Source organism: Opisthocomus hoazin, chromosome 3 (assembly GCF_030867145.1).
Source record: "Opisthocomus hoazin isolate bOpiHoa1 chromosome 3, bOpiHoa1.hap1, whole genome shotgun sequence".
Taxonomy (NCBI): domain Eukaryota; kingdom Metazoa; phylum Chordata; class Aves; order Opisthocomiformes; family Opisthocomidae; genus Opisthocomus; species Opisthocomus hoazin.
In genome coordinates this window covers 106,540,850-106,558,266 of record NC_134416.1, presented here as the reverse complement: position 1 = coordinate 106,558,266, position 17,417 = coordinate 106,540,850, and the positions used below count along the sequence as shown (strand labels likewise).

The window sequence follows — 17,417 nt, the reverse complement described above, 5'->3', positions numbered from 1 at the left end:
TTATTGTGTGATGACATTTTGGGAAGTGCTTTTGGAAAGGAGATTCCTGGTAGTGAGACGGGCTCGTGCGTTTCCAGTTGTGCGTCAGGAGTTCCATCAGCTTTGAGCTGGAAAGCTGAGAGACACAAACTGAGGTACTGCTGTTACAACAGAGAGTAAACACACCCACATCCAAGATGCTGCTGACTGAAGGTTTCAGTGAGTGGATGGTCCGGCCATGGCAGCGTCCTTGACGTGGAGAACATCAGTGCTGATCGCTGTTCTTCTCCTCAGTCCTCCTTCAGTGTGCAGTGGTCCAGTGCTGAAGAGCCAGCAGCTGCTAGGACCGCGTGTGACCGTGCTAACCAGCAGTTGGGCAGCAGAAGAGGACCGCCGTGTGGCTGGAATTACAACAGCTAGTTAGTGAAGGCGATTTTCATTACTGAAATGCTGAGGAGCCACTGGGTCAACTGTCCGCACTTGTCGAAGTGCCCTGGAGTAAACTGGCCACCAGCGATGAGGATATGTGTCTTGGCTGGAAACTACCACTTACACAGTGCAGTTACAGCTGGATTTACTCAGCAACTACTCAGGATTTGCTACCTGTGTGCCCGATACACCTTTGTGACTGGGTCTATACTGGTTACCTGACGGACTTCAAGGATTCCTGACCTGATCCTGCTTAGTTTATGAAATGTGACCAGATTAATGCTGACAGTGCTTTATGTAAAAATTCTGGTGATCTTCTGCTGTTCCACCAAGAATGCCACATCTCTGCTAGAAGAAGGAGGTGGCTCTGCTGACTTCCCTGACAGGTTGCAGAAGGTTACTAACTCTCCTCCAAAAGGACTATGTACGACAGATTTTTTTTTTTAAATAATATTGAATCACTTGGATTTTCCTGATGTATTGGCCGAACAATAACTGGTTCTTCGCATTTACAATATTGCATTTGACAGTTTTTTAAAGCTCACATTCAGCTACATAATTAAATTTGTAAATAAATATTTCCTTTTTGGGCAAAGGGAGAAAACTGGTTTGCACTGGAGCCACGCCGAGCTCTTGGCACCTCTCTCGAGGCGTCGGCGTGCCGGAACCCAGCCACCTGCTGACCAGCTGCCCGGCGTACACGAGTTGCAGGCGGGCATTTCGCGAGAGCAGCGGGATTTGGTGCTGTGCGGAGCTGAGGTTGCAGGCGATGCCACAACTGCGCATGCGGACTTGGTTCAGAGCAGCTTCTGCAGACCAGGAGGTCGGTGGTCTGAGGATGCGGTTCCAAGTCAGGAAGCCAACTTTTAACTTTCCTGCAGCGGGAAATTCCGCTGGTTACTCTGTGTTTCAAGATACCACTGCTGGACCTTGGCCTGGATCGAAGGTTTTCAACACACAACCTGCAAAATCCGTGCGGTCCATGCAGAAACTTTTTGATGACCGTCTTCTCTTGACCGAAGGGTGTTTGTATCGGAGATTAATTTTGTTGTGAAGCTCCCAGCGTGTGAAGTTCGTCTGCATGACAAAAACTAAAGTAGGACTTAAGGATCGTGGTGTAACTGAAATGTTTCAGAAATCAAACTGATTGCATGACGGCGTGCTGTTAGCGGGTTTGAGTCGGATTCTTTAAACATTTCTATGTCTTCTCCTTCCCCAGACAAGGACCGCTGTTCCTCACAGCAGGATGCTTTAGCAGGGTGGGAGCTACTTCTCTGAGTTTGTGTCTGCCCTTTCAAGATATGCAGAAAGACAGGAACAGAGGTGGAAAACATGGATTACATTAATCGAAAATACTCTTGGTAAAATTACTTGTGCTATCAACCAACGTTCATTTTATTTCTTAAGATACAGAGAGTTGATGTAAATATTTCTTTAAATGGCCCATGATTTGCAAGCTGACCCCTGCTTGCAAAACAAATCAAATTAATGGAAACTTCAAGATGTTTGTTCGTCTTACAGGTGTAGGAGAGGTTGGTGTGCTTCCTTTTGACGCAACTGGCAGTTAGAAGTGTTGGCCTAATGCAGTCCGAGGTATTTTTCCGTTCTTACTTTATTAGCAAAAAGCATGGAGTAACCTCACTGGATTTTAACTTTGCTAGTACCTACTAATGCTCAAATCTAATTCCCTGTAAAGTTTTACCCAAGGGAAACTCCAGGCTGTAGTTTCTCGCCTGTAGTTGGCAGAAATCTTTACTCAAAGCCTTAACTTTCTATTTACAGCTCTTCTTTTAGTTATTTAAAACTTGATCAGACTTCCCTTGTTACAACAAATTGTGTCACAGACGTTACAGCAAAAGTTGCACGGAAGTTTTGCAGGATGCTCATCGTGTTTTGCCCCGTAAGCCCCTGTAGTACCCCACGTTGTGAAGCAACTTGATGTATTCGAGGTGGACCTGATCAGAATCCTCTGATGGTCTCCACTCAGCAAAGACTTGGTGGACCGTAGCTGATAGAGCCTCCTGTCAGCCAAGTAATTCTGTGGCTGTAGAGGCTACAGCCAGTCCAGCTGTGCTGAGATTACTATTTTCTCTGCAGTATCTCCTCTGAGTTGCTTGCAGGCCACTGCAAAATTGCAGAGACAGCCTCTCCTGCGTTCTTGGTGCTCCCGTGATGGTCCTGTTCCGCAGGGAAAGCGCAGAAGATTGGCATTGCTGAGCTTGTGGCTGAAACGAGGGCAATGAACATATGCTGCTGCATGGAGGGAGTGCGAGCGAGGCACTGAGAAGGCCTGCAGGTAAGGCAAAGTGATTTAAAAGCAGTTCTTGACTGTAGCTCTTTGTCCCCTTAAACGTGGCCTGAAAATTTCTGCATCGACAGAAGCAAGAGCTGGAGGTGAGGGGAAACTGCAGCAATGCTGCACAGTCTGTGCACCAAACACTCTGGGTCGCCAGTGCGGGACGGTCTAGGGGTGGTACTTATGCTTTCTCTGTAAGCAATATGAGCTGTGGTTTAAGGAAATACAGATTTTTCTGCCCTGGTCTGAATAGACTGTGGGTTCTCCCTCCGTAAATACTTGGTCTGTGCTCCTTTCTCCCACCACTGGCCTCATGCATGATCCATACAGTGCTGTACTGAAGGTTTTCTCTGACTTGGCAGCCCTGTTAGTTGGAAGGAGGCAAAGACCCATAGCCCTATGCAAAGCCTGGGTCTTTTCCTCATCTACCAACTCACACTTCCATCTACACCATGATATATAAATATTCTTTTATAATATGCTGCAATGTTAAGGAAAAAGGATAAGGGATCTGTTCTCCGCACTCCCTGATGATGATGAGGCTATGCCTGTTCATGGACAGAATTGCAAATTCTCTAAAAAACGCAGGAAAAAAATTAGGTCAGATCAATCACAAAGGTAATAACTGAAGTGTTCTGTACTAATAGATAAAATATGACTTAAATGGGTACGTTGGGATGGAGATGTAGGCATTGTCTTTCCTGTAATTTTACAGACAAGTTATGCAACAACAGAAGTTGCAGAAGCTTGAAGTACCCACAAAGCATCATTCCTTATGCCTCATATTACAGAGAAAATACAGAACTGTAAACCATAAACTGTCAAGTCTCTCAGCTGTCTAGCAGGGTCATTGTGTTTTATCTGGTAAAAAACAACTGAGATGGCTGAAATCATAATATGGCTAAATTTTTGCTAAAATTAGTAATTACAGTGTCTGTCCCCTCATACAGATTAACTGACTTTTGAAAAAAAAAAAAATAAACGGGTGAGAACCTTCAGGGTAATACCAGAATTATAAAATACATGACACCAAAAATTGTACTTGAAGGGGAAGAATTTCTCCCACTTTGTAGAACTTTTCCACACCCTTTCATGGTACAGTGTACGGTAGCCACAAGATGACTACTCGTGGAGCTCTGAGATTGGGTGCCAAGTGGCTGACCGGGGTCATACGTGTACTGATGCAAGAAGTAGGGCTTTCCATCTCTTTGAGGGCTTAGGTAGTGCCTGTTGCGTTCTGTGGCATGAGTATGAGAAGTCATTGCCTAGAGCAGAGGATATATTGGTTAGTTACAACCCATTAGTGGGCTATAATTATTTTTACAAGACCAGTTTAACTCCAGATTAATTTACTCGCAAACACTGAAGACAGCAACAAAAAAGCGGGTTTATTTTGCCTTGCTAGGCTAGTATTTGGAGGACAGAAGGTGTTGCTATTTGGGTCAGATATTAGAGGACATTCCTGGTGCATGCTTGTGGAGTATGCTAGGCGAGGGATTTAGGGATGAAGAATACCAGCAAAGTGTGAAGACAGGTTTAGAATTGCTAGTGAGACATTTCAGACGCTTGTTCTTGGTAATGTTAGCTTTTATATATTGCAAGAAATTGAAATTACCAAGATAATTCAGCTGTAAAATATGTCACAACTATTCTCTTCTGGGCTTGGACACACGTTGCCAGAGATTTTGGTCAGCAGCTGCCCTGTCTTGTCTAAGCAGTGGGTTGTAAAAGTGGCAGTGGGCTTGGTGTCTCCTGGTGGCATCTGATGAGGCCCAGAAGCTGATGATGCTGATAGTTTGTGAAAGCTTTGAGCAAAATGTCTTCCTAAAGATGAGCAAATCTTTTGACAAGCTTTATTTATGTAAATTTGCATGTTTTCAACCCACAATTCACTTGATTTTGTTGTTTGATTGGAAGTTTCTTGTTGCTTGTATTACTACAGTAATTAATTATATTAGTATTTTTGTCCTGCTAGTCCTCTGGAAGGCATATGGAGAAATAATGCAAGATGTGGTCATGATAGGGTCACCAAGGCGAGTTACTTGATTCTGTACAAATCCAGGTCAGAGAAAGTTTTCATAACCTGTAGATTTGAGCCAGGGGTCTTGTCTGGTGCTCGCCTGGGCGCTTTTGAGCGCTGTGTGGAGGAACACGTGGGCTGAGGTGGAAGCAGAGGACTGCTGATTGCACACATGTAGCTGAATCTACACAGAAGAGTCTCGGAGTGAGGAGGCACCCCTGAAACACTGGTTCAGAACATTCCAAGCAGCCAGGAGTGCTGCCATCAGCGCTGGCTGCGAGGGTGAAACCACGGAATTGGGCTGGGCGCTTTGGGACGGGTCCCCACGCAGCAGCTCTTTGAGGACCGGAGCAGAACCGCGGTGGCGAGTCCTCCGTCCCTGATCCCCACGCCAGCCGCTGCCACGGGCTCAGCCTCCAGGAAGGGAGCTGAGCAGGTGTAGTGTGGGGTGAGACGGAGCCCTGGGTTTCCATCAACTGTGTGGTGTGTATTTGACGTGGAAGAGGGGAGGGAGGTTTGATCAGGCTGATATTTTGCCTCGTGACCGAGTTTACTGCGTGCTCTGGGTAGGATGCCTTGTAGTCATCTCCTTCCCCTACTCCTCCCTTTCCTTGGAAACTATCAGTTGTCTCCTCCCACGTCCTCACTTCAGAGCAGGGTCAGTCACGGTGGCTTTGCCGGTGCTGGAGTAAATCCGAGCAGCGTCTGCTCGCCTTCAGAGGACCACGCAGCGGTTCTTCTGCCAGTCCTGCATGAGAAGAGACTGTGCCCTTGAGGACGGCTCCATCAGACGGGGCGGTCTAACGGGCTGCTAAAACATTGGCAACAAGAAGTTAAAGTCTCAAAGCCATCGTGCCTCGTGGCCCCTTTCCAAGCAAAGTAGTGTTTACTTTTTCCCTTCCTCCCTGTTGCAATGCTACACGGGAACAGAGCGGCAGCTCCCCGCTCTCCCTCCCGCTGATGTGCATCTCTTCTGTATTCCCTCTGAAGAAGGCCATCTCGACCGTGCTCCACTGAAGAGCCCACCAGGACCAGACATGACCACAGGTGGCCATTTCACCCCGCGCCATTTCCAGTCCCTCTGAAGCAGAAGCCAATCTCCTAGTGAAATGGCTTCTAAAGCACAATGAAATTAAAAAATAGTGAAGTATATTTCTTTTTTTTCTGGCTTTTGAGTGCCTGGGGCTCACTTTTGGAAGCTCACTTAAGGGCCAGAATGGTCTCTTCTTCAGAATCGCATGGTGATACGCTGCTGTGTTTGTTTATCTTCAGAGCGCAGAGCTTTAAGGAAAGACCAGATCTCACTGGGGATGAGATCTGTGATCCCATCATGGAGCACCATGAAAATCTGCCATACCACAATCTCTTTTTCTCTTAGAGAAGTTGTTCCACTAGGACGTGCTGCAGACCATGAGAAAGGCCGTGCCATCGCCAATGCTGGGGAATTTAATACAAGCCTATTAAATAGTCTCCCCACAGCAGCACACCAAAGTCAAAGATATGGATTGTAAGACCAAAAACATTAATTGCATAATGCCCTGAATAAATTCCATTGCTGTTTTTAGAAAATTGTCTAATTAATATTGTTTCCATTATTTAGCTAGCTTAACTCTCACAGATAAACGAAGGGATAATGTAGGTGGTAAGGAGTTGTCCAGGCTTTTATTCTAAATGTTTATAAGAAATCATAACTTCTGTTTTAGCTTTCTTGTACTATTTTCCAATCACAAAGAGTTTAAATCCTGAGTTAACCTCTGGGCTGCAGTTTTACCCCTTTTCCGTGAGTGTTTTCTCTCCTGTTGAGAGAAAAGTTCTTGGCCAACATGGCTGTCTACCACTTTCCATGATATGACTTAAAAATAAAAATGATTCTACAAGCTGGTCGGTTAAAGTTCTGTTTATCCTGAAGATACAGCATTTTCTGGCTGATGCCATGAATTCATCAGCTCAGTTGCCAGCAGCCTCTGCGTGTGTTCAGCACGTTTCCAGCCAGGCTGAGCTATCCAGGATTTTGGCTGTGGTTTTCATCTCTTCTTGCTACTAAACAGTCAGGGATTGCCTAGGCCCCTTCATGAATGTCAATAAGAAAACATATTTAGTTGGTACCATAAGATGACATGACAGAGCTAGACAGGCTCGCTACAGTGGAAGAAAAAAAAAAAAAAAGCCCATTTCTGATTTCAGCTGCATCTTTTTATCTCAGTAGGTGCAAGTGAATTGCACTGATCTTCTGCCTCTCTTGTGAAACCATATTAAAAAATCCAGACAAATATGCCTTCAAGACATCGTGGGACTTGATCAGTTTTGTATACTTCACCAGGATTTTGGTGGTAAACACATAAAAACATTTAACAGTGGAAGTATTACTAAACATGCTCTGAGTTAACTCATCTATGTAAATTTATCTCTAGAATAAGGTGACTAAAAACCCAGAGATAACTCTTCTCTTTATCCACACTTCTAGGAAGAGCATCCTGAACTGTATAAATCGAAGGCAGCCAAATGGTTGTGGTGGTGGGTGGTGGTTTTTCTTTTTAAATCACTTAAGTAAAGGGCTATCGTAAAGAGTCTGTGTAAGCAGTACAAAGTCTGGCTTAGTCATCCCCTGGCAGCGAGCAAATACTGCTCTGAGGTTTGGGTTGTCACATTCTCTCATCTTGTACGTTATCTCTTTAACTCATTAAAAAAACTCATCCTTTTTCCACAGTTAAAGCATCTCCTACTGAAAATTCCCATGCTTTGAGCTCAGTGAGACCTGTGCTCATTCAGCAGATCTAAAAGTAAAGTCCTCCGCGTGAGCTAGTTGAGGCAGCATTTTGTTTTTCAGAAATGTGACTATATTTGGCATTCCACTTTTCCCTGTTGGAGTCAGCCCTTGTCAGTCACTTCTTCTGACAGAAGCACAGGAAAAAAGTATTAAGGAAAAACACCCACCATGGTCTTGCGGTGGGACATGACGGGAAGGGAATATGCGCCAGTGGGGTTGCTGGTGCTTTTTACAATGGTTGAATGTGAAGCAAATAATACTGACTTTGTTGAGATTCTTATTGTTGAGACTTTATTTTGTGCATCCTGTCTGTAGCAAACCAAATGTGTCTCAATACAATAGTTCAGTTCCTGAATAACGAGACCAAAGTAATAAAGAAATACCTGAGTCTCCTCATAAAGCGACGCTGATTTGTACTATAATGCAAGCTTTTATCTTTCATTTGATGTCCTGGTAATTACAGCCCTAGAAGCCTTCAGATGTCATTTATCTTGCACGAATTGATGGAGTTTAAGCGTATAAAGATAAGGATGTCATTACAATGGAATTTTTGAGCCTTACTTAGTCAAAACCCATCTATGGCAACATCTTAGTTAGCTAAAAGGCTGAAGGCCCAGAAACCCAGAACTAACGCAGCATCAAACCACTCCAAATTTTTTTACATGGGTTTTGCAGTGACCTTTTTCTCATTTATTTGCAAAGCCCTGGTTTTTGGAAGCACTCAGCACGGGAAGGGTTAGGCCCTGCAATACACGCTCCCCTCTGCGAATTCACCGGAGCCTTCGCAGCCAACACGCATCGGCCGTTACTCGCTGCCCGCAGGTGCTCGCGCTGCGGTCAGGACACTCGCAGGGGAAGCTGACGGTTCACGCAATCATCTCGGTTTCTACAGAGTAATGTGGTTTTCAGGATTTTCACCTACCCTGGACAGGCCGAGGGCTTCATACAGTTGATCGCAGCTGCTGCGCCAGCGGTCTTCTTTGGAGGCAGCCTTCAGGTAGACAGTTATTTTTGTCCTCCGAAATACTGAATTGGGTGCAGAAATTTCCATTTTGAACCCAAGTTTAAGAAAAAGACTTTGTTCCTTAAAGACAAAATGAATATAAAGTTTGCAATTGCACAGAAATTGCTGTGCCCCACTTAGACCTGTGAATGCTACAGCACCCAAGATGCACACGATAAAGCAAATGACCTCTGTAAATCAACACAGACCACCAACGGTATGGAATGACGGTCGCTCCCAGGCATAAGGCCGCTGTACAGCCCAAAAGGTTTGCTTCTAAAGAGGCAGAGAAGTCCTGCTGAATCCTTGTTCATAAAGAGACACGTCAGGTATTTGTTGCAGACGATACGCAGTCATCCTCAGGGAAGCTGAAGTAGCACACAGGTTCTGTCCAGAATCTAACACAGTGCTGAGAGCTTCTGAACTGGCAGAAAGGCACCCATTAGCTTCAAGCCCCTAAAACCTCCAAGTCCTGACACATTTTCACACATTTTCAATGGCTTAAATGGCACGAGGCTGTAAGTTTTACAAACTCTCTTTAAACATGTCACCTGAAGTTGGTACTCACTTCTCCTCCATCAAAAGATGTACTGCAAGTTTTCTGGCTAATGACTGGAAGGGGTTACTTTTGTTTAAATAGCTTAATCCTTTTTCTATTAATAGATGTCTCCAAACAAATGTTATCTGACCTTCTATTTCACAGCAGTACTGGGTAAACTCAGCTGTTCAGGAACATACCTTTTGGAGCCTACAAGTATTTTATTAAGATATCTTTGAAAAGCAAGACTTTACAGGAGGAACAGCTTTGCAAGAACATCCTAGTATACGTGCACAAGGAATGGCTTGATTATTGTAAGTTATTACAACGGAGGGCTGTCAAAACAGAGAAACCCATGCAAGGGTGCATACAGGGGGATCCTGTGCTTTAAAACACACAAGTTTCTTCCAAGAGTATTTCTATTTCTCGTCCATTTTCAAAAGATTTCTTCTGCCTAGATGATTTCAGTCTCAAGAAAGAAAAATAAATTACTTCTCAGTTTCTCTGGGATTGTTTTAATGCGAAAGGCGGAATGTCAATGAAAGCTGCTAGGAGCTCAAGACAAGGAGCACTGACTTTCTACATCAAAATCCAGCTCACTCAGGAGCAGAGCTTTGATGGACTACAGCAGGAACCGGTCTGCCAATGCTAAGGCCTCTTTCATGGAGAAGTACATCTGCCACAGAAAAGTATGCTTTGCGTTGGGTTGTGCCGAATGAAGAAAAGGAAAGGATGGTCAGCATTGAAATCCTCCTCCGTAACCATGCAGAGCATAGCAATGCCAGCAGTGGCAGCCGCAGCTTCTGTGCCTTCCTCGTTCACGTCTACAAAAGCCTTGTGGACAATTTTAGAGAGAAAGAGGTCGCGTGCCCCTGACATTCCCGACAAGTCAGCCTTGCCACTGTCAAATACATCCAACAAGCCCAGAGCGGCTAAATCTGATTTAAGGTCATAGCTTTCTTCCAGCCTGAACTTTGGCAAACGCACACGAACGTCAGTGGAGTACAGATGCTCTGGACATGTCCATTCCTGGAGCTTCTCTAAGGTGAGCTGCTTTTCCAGCTAGAATTAAAAAGACAGAGATCATTACGTATCAACAGCGTAGAAATATTTCATTTTCAGTAACATTTACAGGGCTTTATAGAGCACTATACAACTGTAAAGCAACTACACAAAAATGACTGTACCCACATCTCTGATAGCTCCACACAGACCAACCAAATGCTATTACAGTTGAGTCAGTGCAGTTTTTACTTTACAAGGTACCACAGTCATTTGCTTCTTGCTGCAATGTACAGAAGGGAAAAACAGGCACTGATAGAAACTAAACCCAGTCATTCTTACTGTTTAACTAAATAGAATTACATAATTAAAAACAAGTAACAAAAATAATCATCCAAGAGCTCGAAGAATCTGATGTGTTCCTGGTCATTTACTGGAAAACAGCCTCACTGCTTTAAGGCTAAGAAAATAAAGACTTTCAAAGGTCACGAAAGAAAAGTTCTGTCGTTAAAAAAAATAAGCAAGGCGAGTTAGTTCTCATAACTGACTTTGTTTTCTCAGTCTTCTTCATGGTTCAGTTCAGCAAGCGAAAGGACACATGAACACAAGCAACAGAACCCGAACACGACTTCTCTTCGTGATGCACCACGTGTACGTATGCTTTACTGCAGTGCTAGCAGAGCATTGCCTAAAAATATGCTTGATGATAGATATGGGGCTCTGAGAACATGGGTTCATTAAGGCTTTAATTTTGAATGGAAGAAATTATCCATTAAATAACCACATTAGCTTTGATGGGTCACCTTCTGCAGTCCAGTGGAGTCATCTTCAATGTCATCAGGTAACAGGATGATCATACTGAGTTCTCTTCCATCATAAGGCAGCTCTAAAATACGGACCTTCACTTCAGGGATATACCCAAAACGAAATTTCTTTTTCTGATACATCATTTTCACTGTCTTTTTTTCATTCTGGATGGATAAAGGTACCAAAAGTAACAGTTAAGCAAAGACTAATTTAAAGAACTGATAGAAAATAAGTAAGTTAAAAATTGCATTCTTGCAAAAACTCCTCCTCCATTAGATCAGGTGATCATAAATCTGCCTTCATCGGACTCCTGACTGCCTGTTTAATAACAGTTTCTTCTGAAGACATAAGGAGTTTGTGTTGTATTTGGTTCTCCTTTGGCTTCTACAGCACAGTCCTCGCAGAAACTGAAACAATTTCTTCAAGTTGCTGTGCCTTTGTATTGCTCTAGCCCCCAAAATGACAATGTTAAAACTCAAAGATCAGCTCTGTTCAGCACAAAGCAGACGGCTGTGAACACCATCTTGTAAAGCTGTTAACATAAGCAGAACATAGAACAAGAAAACGGGGCTTAACCAAAACGTGTGAGCATTTTAATGCTGCTTACCCAGCATCACAAACAGGCCCAGTTCCTGGCAGCTGGAACTGCCAGCGGACAGAAACCCTCCTGGGCACAGGCAGGGTCCTCGTCTGCACCAGAGAGTTGTCTCTGATGCTGTTCCAGAAAGTGAGAGAAAGAATAGCTTGCTGCATACAGAAAAATGCTAAAATCCATAAAAAACTCTTTCAGGTGAACTAAAAACATTCATGAAAGTCTTTGTATTTTTTTAATTATTTTATCTCTAAGCAAAGCTTCACTTTAGCACCTATATTGTTTGACCTTTTCGTTGGATAGATGCTACCAAGACATTATCTGTATTACCTTATTTAACCGAAATGGCATGTCAGTGGTGTTGGCTTCTTCAAATTTCTCTGCCCAGTTCCCTTTGAAATAAATAGCGTTCACCAGTACGAGCCTGGTCATGTTATCAACCGAGCCTTCAGACAGCAGGTTAGGGATTTTACCTTCAGAGGGGGCAGGGAAATAAGTCACAACAAAATCTGGTAGTAAATTGATGCATATAAAACATACATGAAGAAACAGATGCCATAGAAATACTACAAATATAAAACTCTACTCCATTCCTGTAATAAAGTGTGTTTCAGTACCTCTTTAGCATACTTTTTAATATTACAGACTACTAATACTTTTGAGATACAGTAATTTGATGAAAGTGTAATATTTTTAGCTTAAACTGTCACATATGACTCATCACATTCATCATACAAGAATCAGAAGATATCCACGTTTAGGATTATTGGGTTTAGAAATATAGACACAATACGGACCAGGACTGTCCGAAACAAATTCTCCAACTCGTGTCTATAAATCTATGTTCAGGCATCTCCCCTGCGCTCACTGGCCTGAACACACAAAAAATGGAAATGTCTCTGAATTTACGGAACTGTTTAAGGGTCTTGCTTAAACATTTCCTGGATCTGCCAATGCATCAATTGAGTATCCCAGGGCAAAACTAAACTGTTCCAAAGGTGGCAGAAAATAAAGTATGAAAACACTACCAGTTACTTCATTAACCAAAGCAGTTTACCTTCAGTTTTCTCCTCTACCCACTGGTTAATTTCTTTCCTGGCTTCATCACAAGCCTGGAGAAAATCAACTGTAGCCAAATCAGCTCCATAGAATTTCTGAGTATTAGTCAGGAAATCCTAGATTTTGGAACGATAAGAATAGCTTTCAGTGCCTGCAGGTAAGAAAACATCTCTTTGAGGTAGATAAGGTGCTTGTCGAACAGAGTATCACCTGCTCTGAGGTGGGCTCTAACAGTGCACTGCCTGGGGGGGTTTCTGAGGTTGGGCTGGGTTTTTTTTCCCCTCTCAGCCTCACAGTAAATCTGCCACATCTACGGCTGATGGTGTGCTTACTGCAGGTGTTGCAATATTTACCTGCCATTCTCCTGAAACAGGCGCCAGCACAGCTAGAATGAAAACAAAACTCCCCGAAAGAGTTGAAGGATAAAAATAGCCACCTAGGTACACACAAAGGTATAATTCACTGGTGAAGAGGCACGTTGTTTAGACATGTTGAGCATCCCCTCCCAACTAAATAGTGTTTTCAAAAATATTTAAGTAATGTGGTACTAGACCAATGAAAATCCTAAAAAGCTGATTGCAGCAGACACCGAGCTGGTTGCAACCTAAAAAGTTGATTGCAACAGACACAGAGCTGGTTGCATCCTAAAAAGCTGCCTGCAACAGAGTGGGATGTTGTGGTAGTTACTGTAAACTAAGAAACTAGACAAGCAATTTTTCTCTTGAGCCCGAGAGCAGCAGAACCAAGCAAGCAGCGAAAAGGATTTCTGTGTAACATCCTTTAGGTAAGATGCACAGGTGCCTACAGATACAGAAATGCATACGCACCTGTGCAACACTTTTGTCGACTGCCCAGTAACCTTCAGAAACACGCCTAGAAATATTTCTACTCCGTAAATACTCAAAAATAGCTGCATTTTCCCACCAGGTTCCACCACACCATCACAATCTCCACCAGCGTACCGGCAAAAAGCTGCAGGACTTCTCTCCAAAAAGCCGATTGGCAAGCCGTAAGAGATAGGGAGCATTGCTTCTGTTTATATCCATAGTCAGAGTCTGAAACCTCGAATGAATATCCTCAACTTCGTCAAAATGAAGCGTCTGAAATAACAGAAGAGAACTAGATGCTGCTAATGCTGTCTTCAGAGAACATACAGTACATCTCCAGCAGGTAAGTGGGTTGAAGAAAGAGAAGAGGGACTTTGTAAACCTCAAGGAATGAGTGAAGCTGTTTCTCAGTGCTATGCTGCCCGTGTCAGCCACTCGTACTAAGCTCCTGGTTTACACAGTCACAGCGGAAGATGCTGATCGCAGCCCCGAGTCCTGTCCGTGTGACATCCAGATGCCTCCCTTCCGTGGACCACTGGGCACAAGGACTCGCTCCCAGGGGGGGAACTGAGAAGGGAGACGATGCCACAGAGGCACCTCTGCTTTCCTGCTGCCCCTTTGGCCCAAGGGACCCTGGGGTTTTTTTGCTCTTCAGAACATACAATCAAAACTAGCAGAGGTGAGGTCTTAAGAAAACTTAGAACAATTATCTTTTATGGTTTTATGAAAATATAACTGCTTTTATATATATATATAAACAAAAAAACTGTACAATCTTAAAAATCAAAGGCATCCCTGCAGTTTCTCCATGCTCAGAGGCAAGCCAGCCAGCCCAGGCTTACAGATAGGACAGCAGCAGCTGCCAGGCCTCACTGACAGGGAAGACGAGACCAAAGCAGGGACATTCACATTCAGACTTAAATCATGTATTTCTCAGTGGGCAAGGCTGCTGTGGAACCCCACGGGACTCAAAGGAAAGCCCTCATTTTATCTCACTGGGTTTTCTGGCCTGGCCTTGCCGCCCACATTAATGCAAGCTGTGTCGTACAAATGAATAGCTCAGCAACAACATCACAGAGGCAACTTACAATAGGATTATAATCACAGAAACAAACTTCTATACACTTGCAACAGCCCTTGACAGCCATCCATCACTGCCTCCCTAATTAGCTGCGTTTTCATAAGTAAAGCACTACGGTATGGGAACACGCAGTACTGAGGTGATTGTGCTGGAACACATTTTTTTCCCCAAGTTCCTTTTGCAGGATTTCTGCTGTCAGTAATTTATCTTAGGTGGGGCTGTCAGTTTGATTGCATGGCATACACGTTCAAAGTCTGTTTGTACAAGTAGTAAGAAAATGAATTTATTGTCTTATTCATACAGCATAAACCAGTTCCTCCTAAAGTCCAGAATACAAAGGTGAAATTATTCATCTGCAAGCACACGACGGTGGCTGCGGTGAGAAGTCTCGTACGCCCTTTTGCATTAGTGGGCGTTAGCCTAATGAAGGGGAAAAATAATAATGACCTTCCGTGCAGGAGGCCTCAGGGGAAACTGGCACACTCCCCACCACTTTTGCCATTGATGATGAGTTTTTTTTTAAACTATCCTACCTCACCTAAGGCTACGGTAAGAATAAGCATCTGGGCTCAGCTCCTCTGAGGTATCCAAGTGCCCAGCTGTTACTACAACACTGATACTTAGGTAGCATCGTCATATATTATCATAGTTATGGTTGAAATATAAAACTATATATTGTGTCACTTAGACAATACACAATATTATTAGTAATAAGCACACCATTCGTAACCCTGTATGACAAAGCAGTATTTCTTTGCTGAAACGTCTCAGTGAAGGTCTTGCTGCTGGAAACTCCAGCCAATTTAAATGAAGACTGATTAATTAATGGAATTAATTTCCTACTTCAAGAATTAATTTAATAAGTGAAATTAAGCGAGAAACAAGAGCCACAGCAAATACGGAAAGAGGGCTCTGGAGCAGGGCAGGCAGCAGGTAACTGCAGAAAGGAGCCTGAGGAAGGCTCAGTGAGCATGGCAGGAATCTTGTCCTGAGCACATAAAAGCAACACCCTCCTTTCATTTTCTCTCCTCTAAAACACAACAATTTTTTAATGTAAATAAAATATACAGCAAAAGAGAACTAGTTTGGTTTTGTTTTTTTTTTTTTTTACTCACCTTCAGCACCTGGGCTTCTGTATTGCCTCCGGCCCCTAAAAGGACCATGGCCAGAGCAGCAGAGACACCGACAGGAGAGAAGAAAATATTGCCCGTTGGGTTGGTCTCGTTAAACCTCCTGAGCAGATCAAGTGCAAACCTGCTGTTGGCATTACGCAGGTTCTCCATGGTGACAGCTGAAAAATAAAACCGTCAGCAAGGACTCCCGGGGTACACTTTTCAAAAAACTAACCTAACCTTGTGGGACTCACGGAGCAAAGACTAGATTAATCTGGCTGCAGCTTAGTACAGACACAGCAAGAATTTCATCGTCAGTGCATCTTTAGAAGAAATCAGTCTCGTTGAAAAAGCGTAAATTGTATATCCCAACCTAAGCTGTATATCCCAATATATTGTATTTCCCACGTAAATTGTGTATCCCAACTTTCCCTATCACATTAAAGACATTATTCAAAAAAACTCCTTGCCTTCCACGTTGCAATAGGAAGTCTGTGTGCTGGCAGGACTGCAGGCTGAAGCCCTTCGGTCTCAGCGAGCCAGCACGCCCCAGAGAGCTCTCCCACGCCGCTCTCCCCCCGCTCTTCTACCCGAACCCTGCACGAACGACGTCCGCAGCAACCGCTCAGGGCGATACAGTCGCCTTCCAGCAAGCTGCCCGCCTGCACGGCACAAACCGTGCCACAAAAAGGTGTCAGTCCTGCCAGCAGCTCACGTACACGCTTACCTTCAGCAGCAGGGGTTACCCCGAGCGCAGGGGCAGGGAGCTGGGGGGTGTCAGCCGAGGGTGACGTGCCCGGCTAGCGAAGGCAGAAGCGGCGAAGCTTCGGGGCTGGCACTGCGCAGCCCGAGTGGCGATTCGTTCCGGGGAGACGCTCCCTCGGAGGCCTTTGGAGTGGGGTGGGGTGAAAGGTGCAAGGGCTGGGTCAGGTGCAAAAACCTACCCAAGGGTTAGCGGCACCTTCCCGCCCGCCCGGCTCGGACTTCTGCTTCTCCCTGCCTGCTTGCTCACGGCGGGACCCTTGGGTTCGGCTGTTCGGGGCTTGTTTCCCCAAGGAGCTCCATTAGAGGCGTGGGCATTTGTGCATCTGCAGCCAGCAACCCCGTGGTCCTGCTGGAACTGCTCTCCAGACCCAGCTGCGTGGAGTAGGAGGAGGTTGCAACAGCGTTCGGGTATTTATTTCCAGCACGGGCTTTCTAAAGGAATTGCAAAATGACGCTATCTGCTTCCACGGGCAGATGGACCAACGCCCCGCATCTTGTCAGCGTTTCCTCATCTAGCTCTGCGCTAAGAAAACAAACCAAAACAAAAAAAAAAACAAACAAAAATCCCCAAACACAGACCCCACCGTGTACTTTTACTTTCATTTACTGCTGCCCGGGCGGCCGAGCCCCGGCGGGAAGCCCGGGACTTCCCGGCCAAGAGAACAGCGTGGGGGGGTGGACATCACTTCCTTACATTAACGAAAGCAACAGTGCAGAGGGGCTCTTCGCTTCAGCCCAGTGTTCGTTCCCCACCAGGCACCAGCCCTTCACCTCAAGGTAAAGGTGCTCCCACTGCTGGGTGTGGGATGTCCCCCCGCCCCATAAAATACTGCTTTTATTTCCTCCACCTGAGGCAGGTGCATTACTGCGCACTGCATTCAGCACGGGGCAACAGAGCACCCTCGGGGTGACGGCCACCCAGCCTTGGGCTGGAGGGGGGCACAGGGACAGGGGCAGCACCAGCCCCCTACCCCCAGCCCTTCGCGGGAGAAGCCAAGCCGAAACTTCACCGCAGCTCAATTAAAGCACCTCGGGTTCCCAGCATTCAGCAAATCCCACCTACAGCAACGAATTCCAAACTAGGTCTGCAGAAGCTGGGTGTCCTCTAACCAACAGGCGATTGCTTGCTTTGTACTACAG

General features: G+C 44.9%; 1 protein-coding gene across 1 annotated transcript in view; it reads right to left on the bottom strand.

The window, feature by feature from the left end:
- Positions 1 to 7,795: 7,795 nt before the first annotated feature.
- The window catches only part of LOC104331217 (uncharacterized), a 32,144-nt gene continuing 22,522 nt past the window's right edge, over positions 7,796 to 17,417 (bottom strand). Inside the window, exons 15-21 of the mRNA XM_075417264.1 lie at positions 16,240 to 16,312; positions 15,516 to 15,691; positions 13,455 to 13,592; positions 12,491 to 12,608; positions 11,764 to 11,906; positions 10,838 to 11,005; positions 7,796 to 10,094 (exon numbers count right to left, since the gene is read on the bottom strand). Coding sequence (XP_075273379.1) covers positions 9,693 to 10,094; positions 10,838 to 11,005; positions 11,764 to 11,906; positions 12,491 to 12,608; positions 13,455 to 13,592; positions 15,516 to 15,691; positions 16,240 to 16,312 — 1,218 coding nt within the window. The 3' untranslated portion in view covers positions 7,796 to 9,692. The remainder of the gene's footprint in view (positions 10,095 to 10,837; positions 11,006 to 11,763; positions 11,907 to 12,490; positions 12,609 to 13,454; positions 13,593 to 15,515; positions 15,692 to 16,239; positions 16,313 to 17,417) is intronic.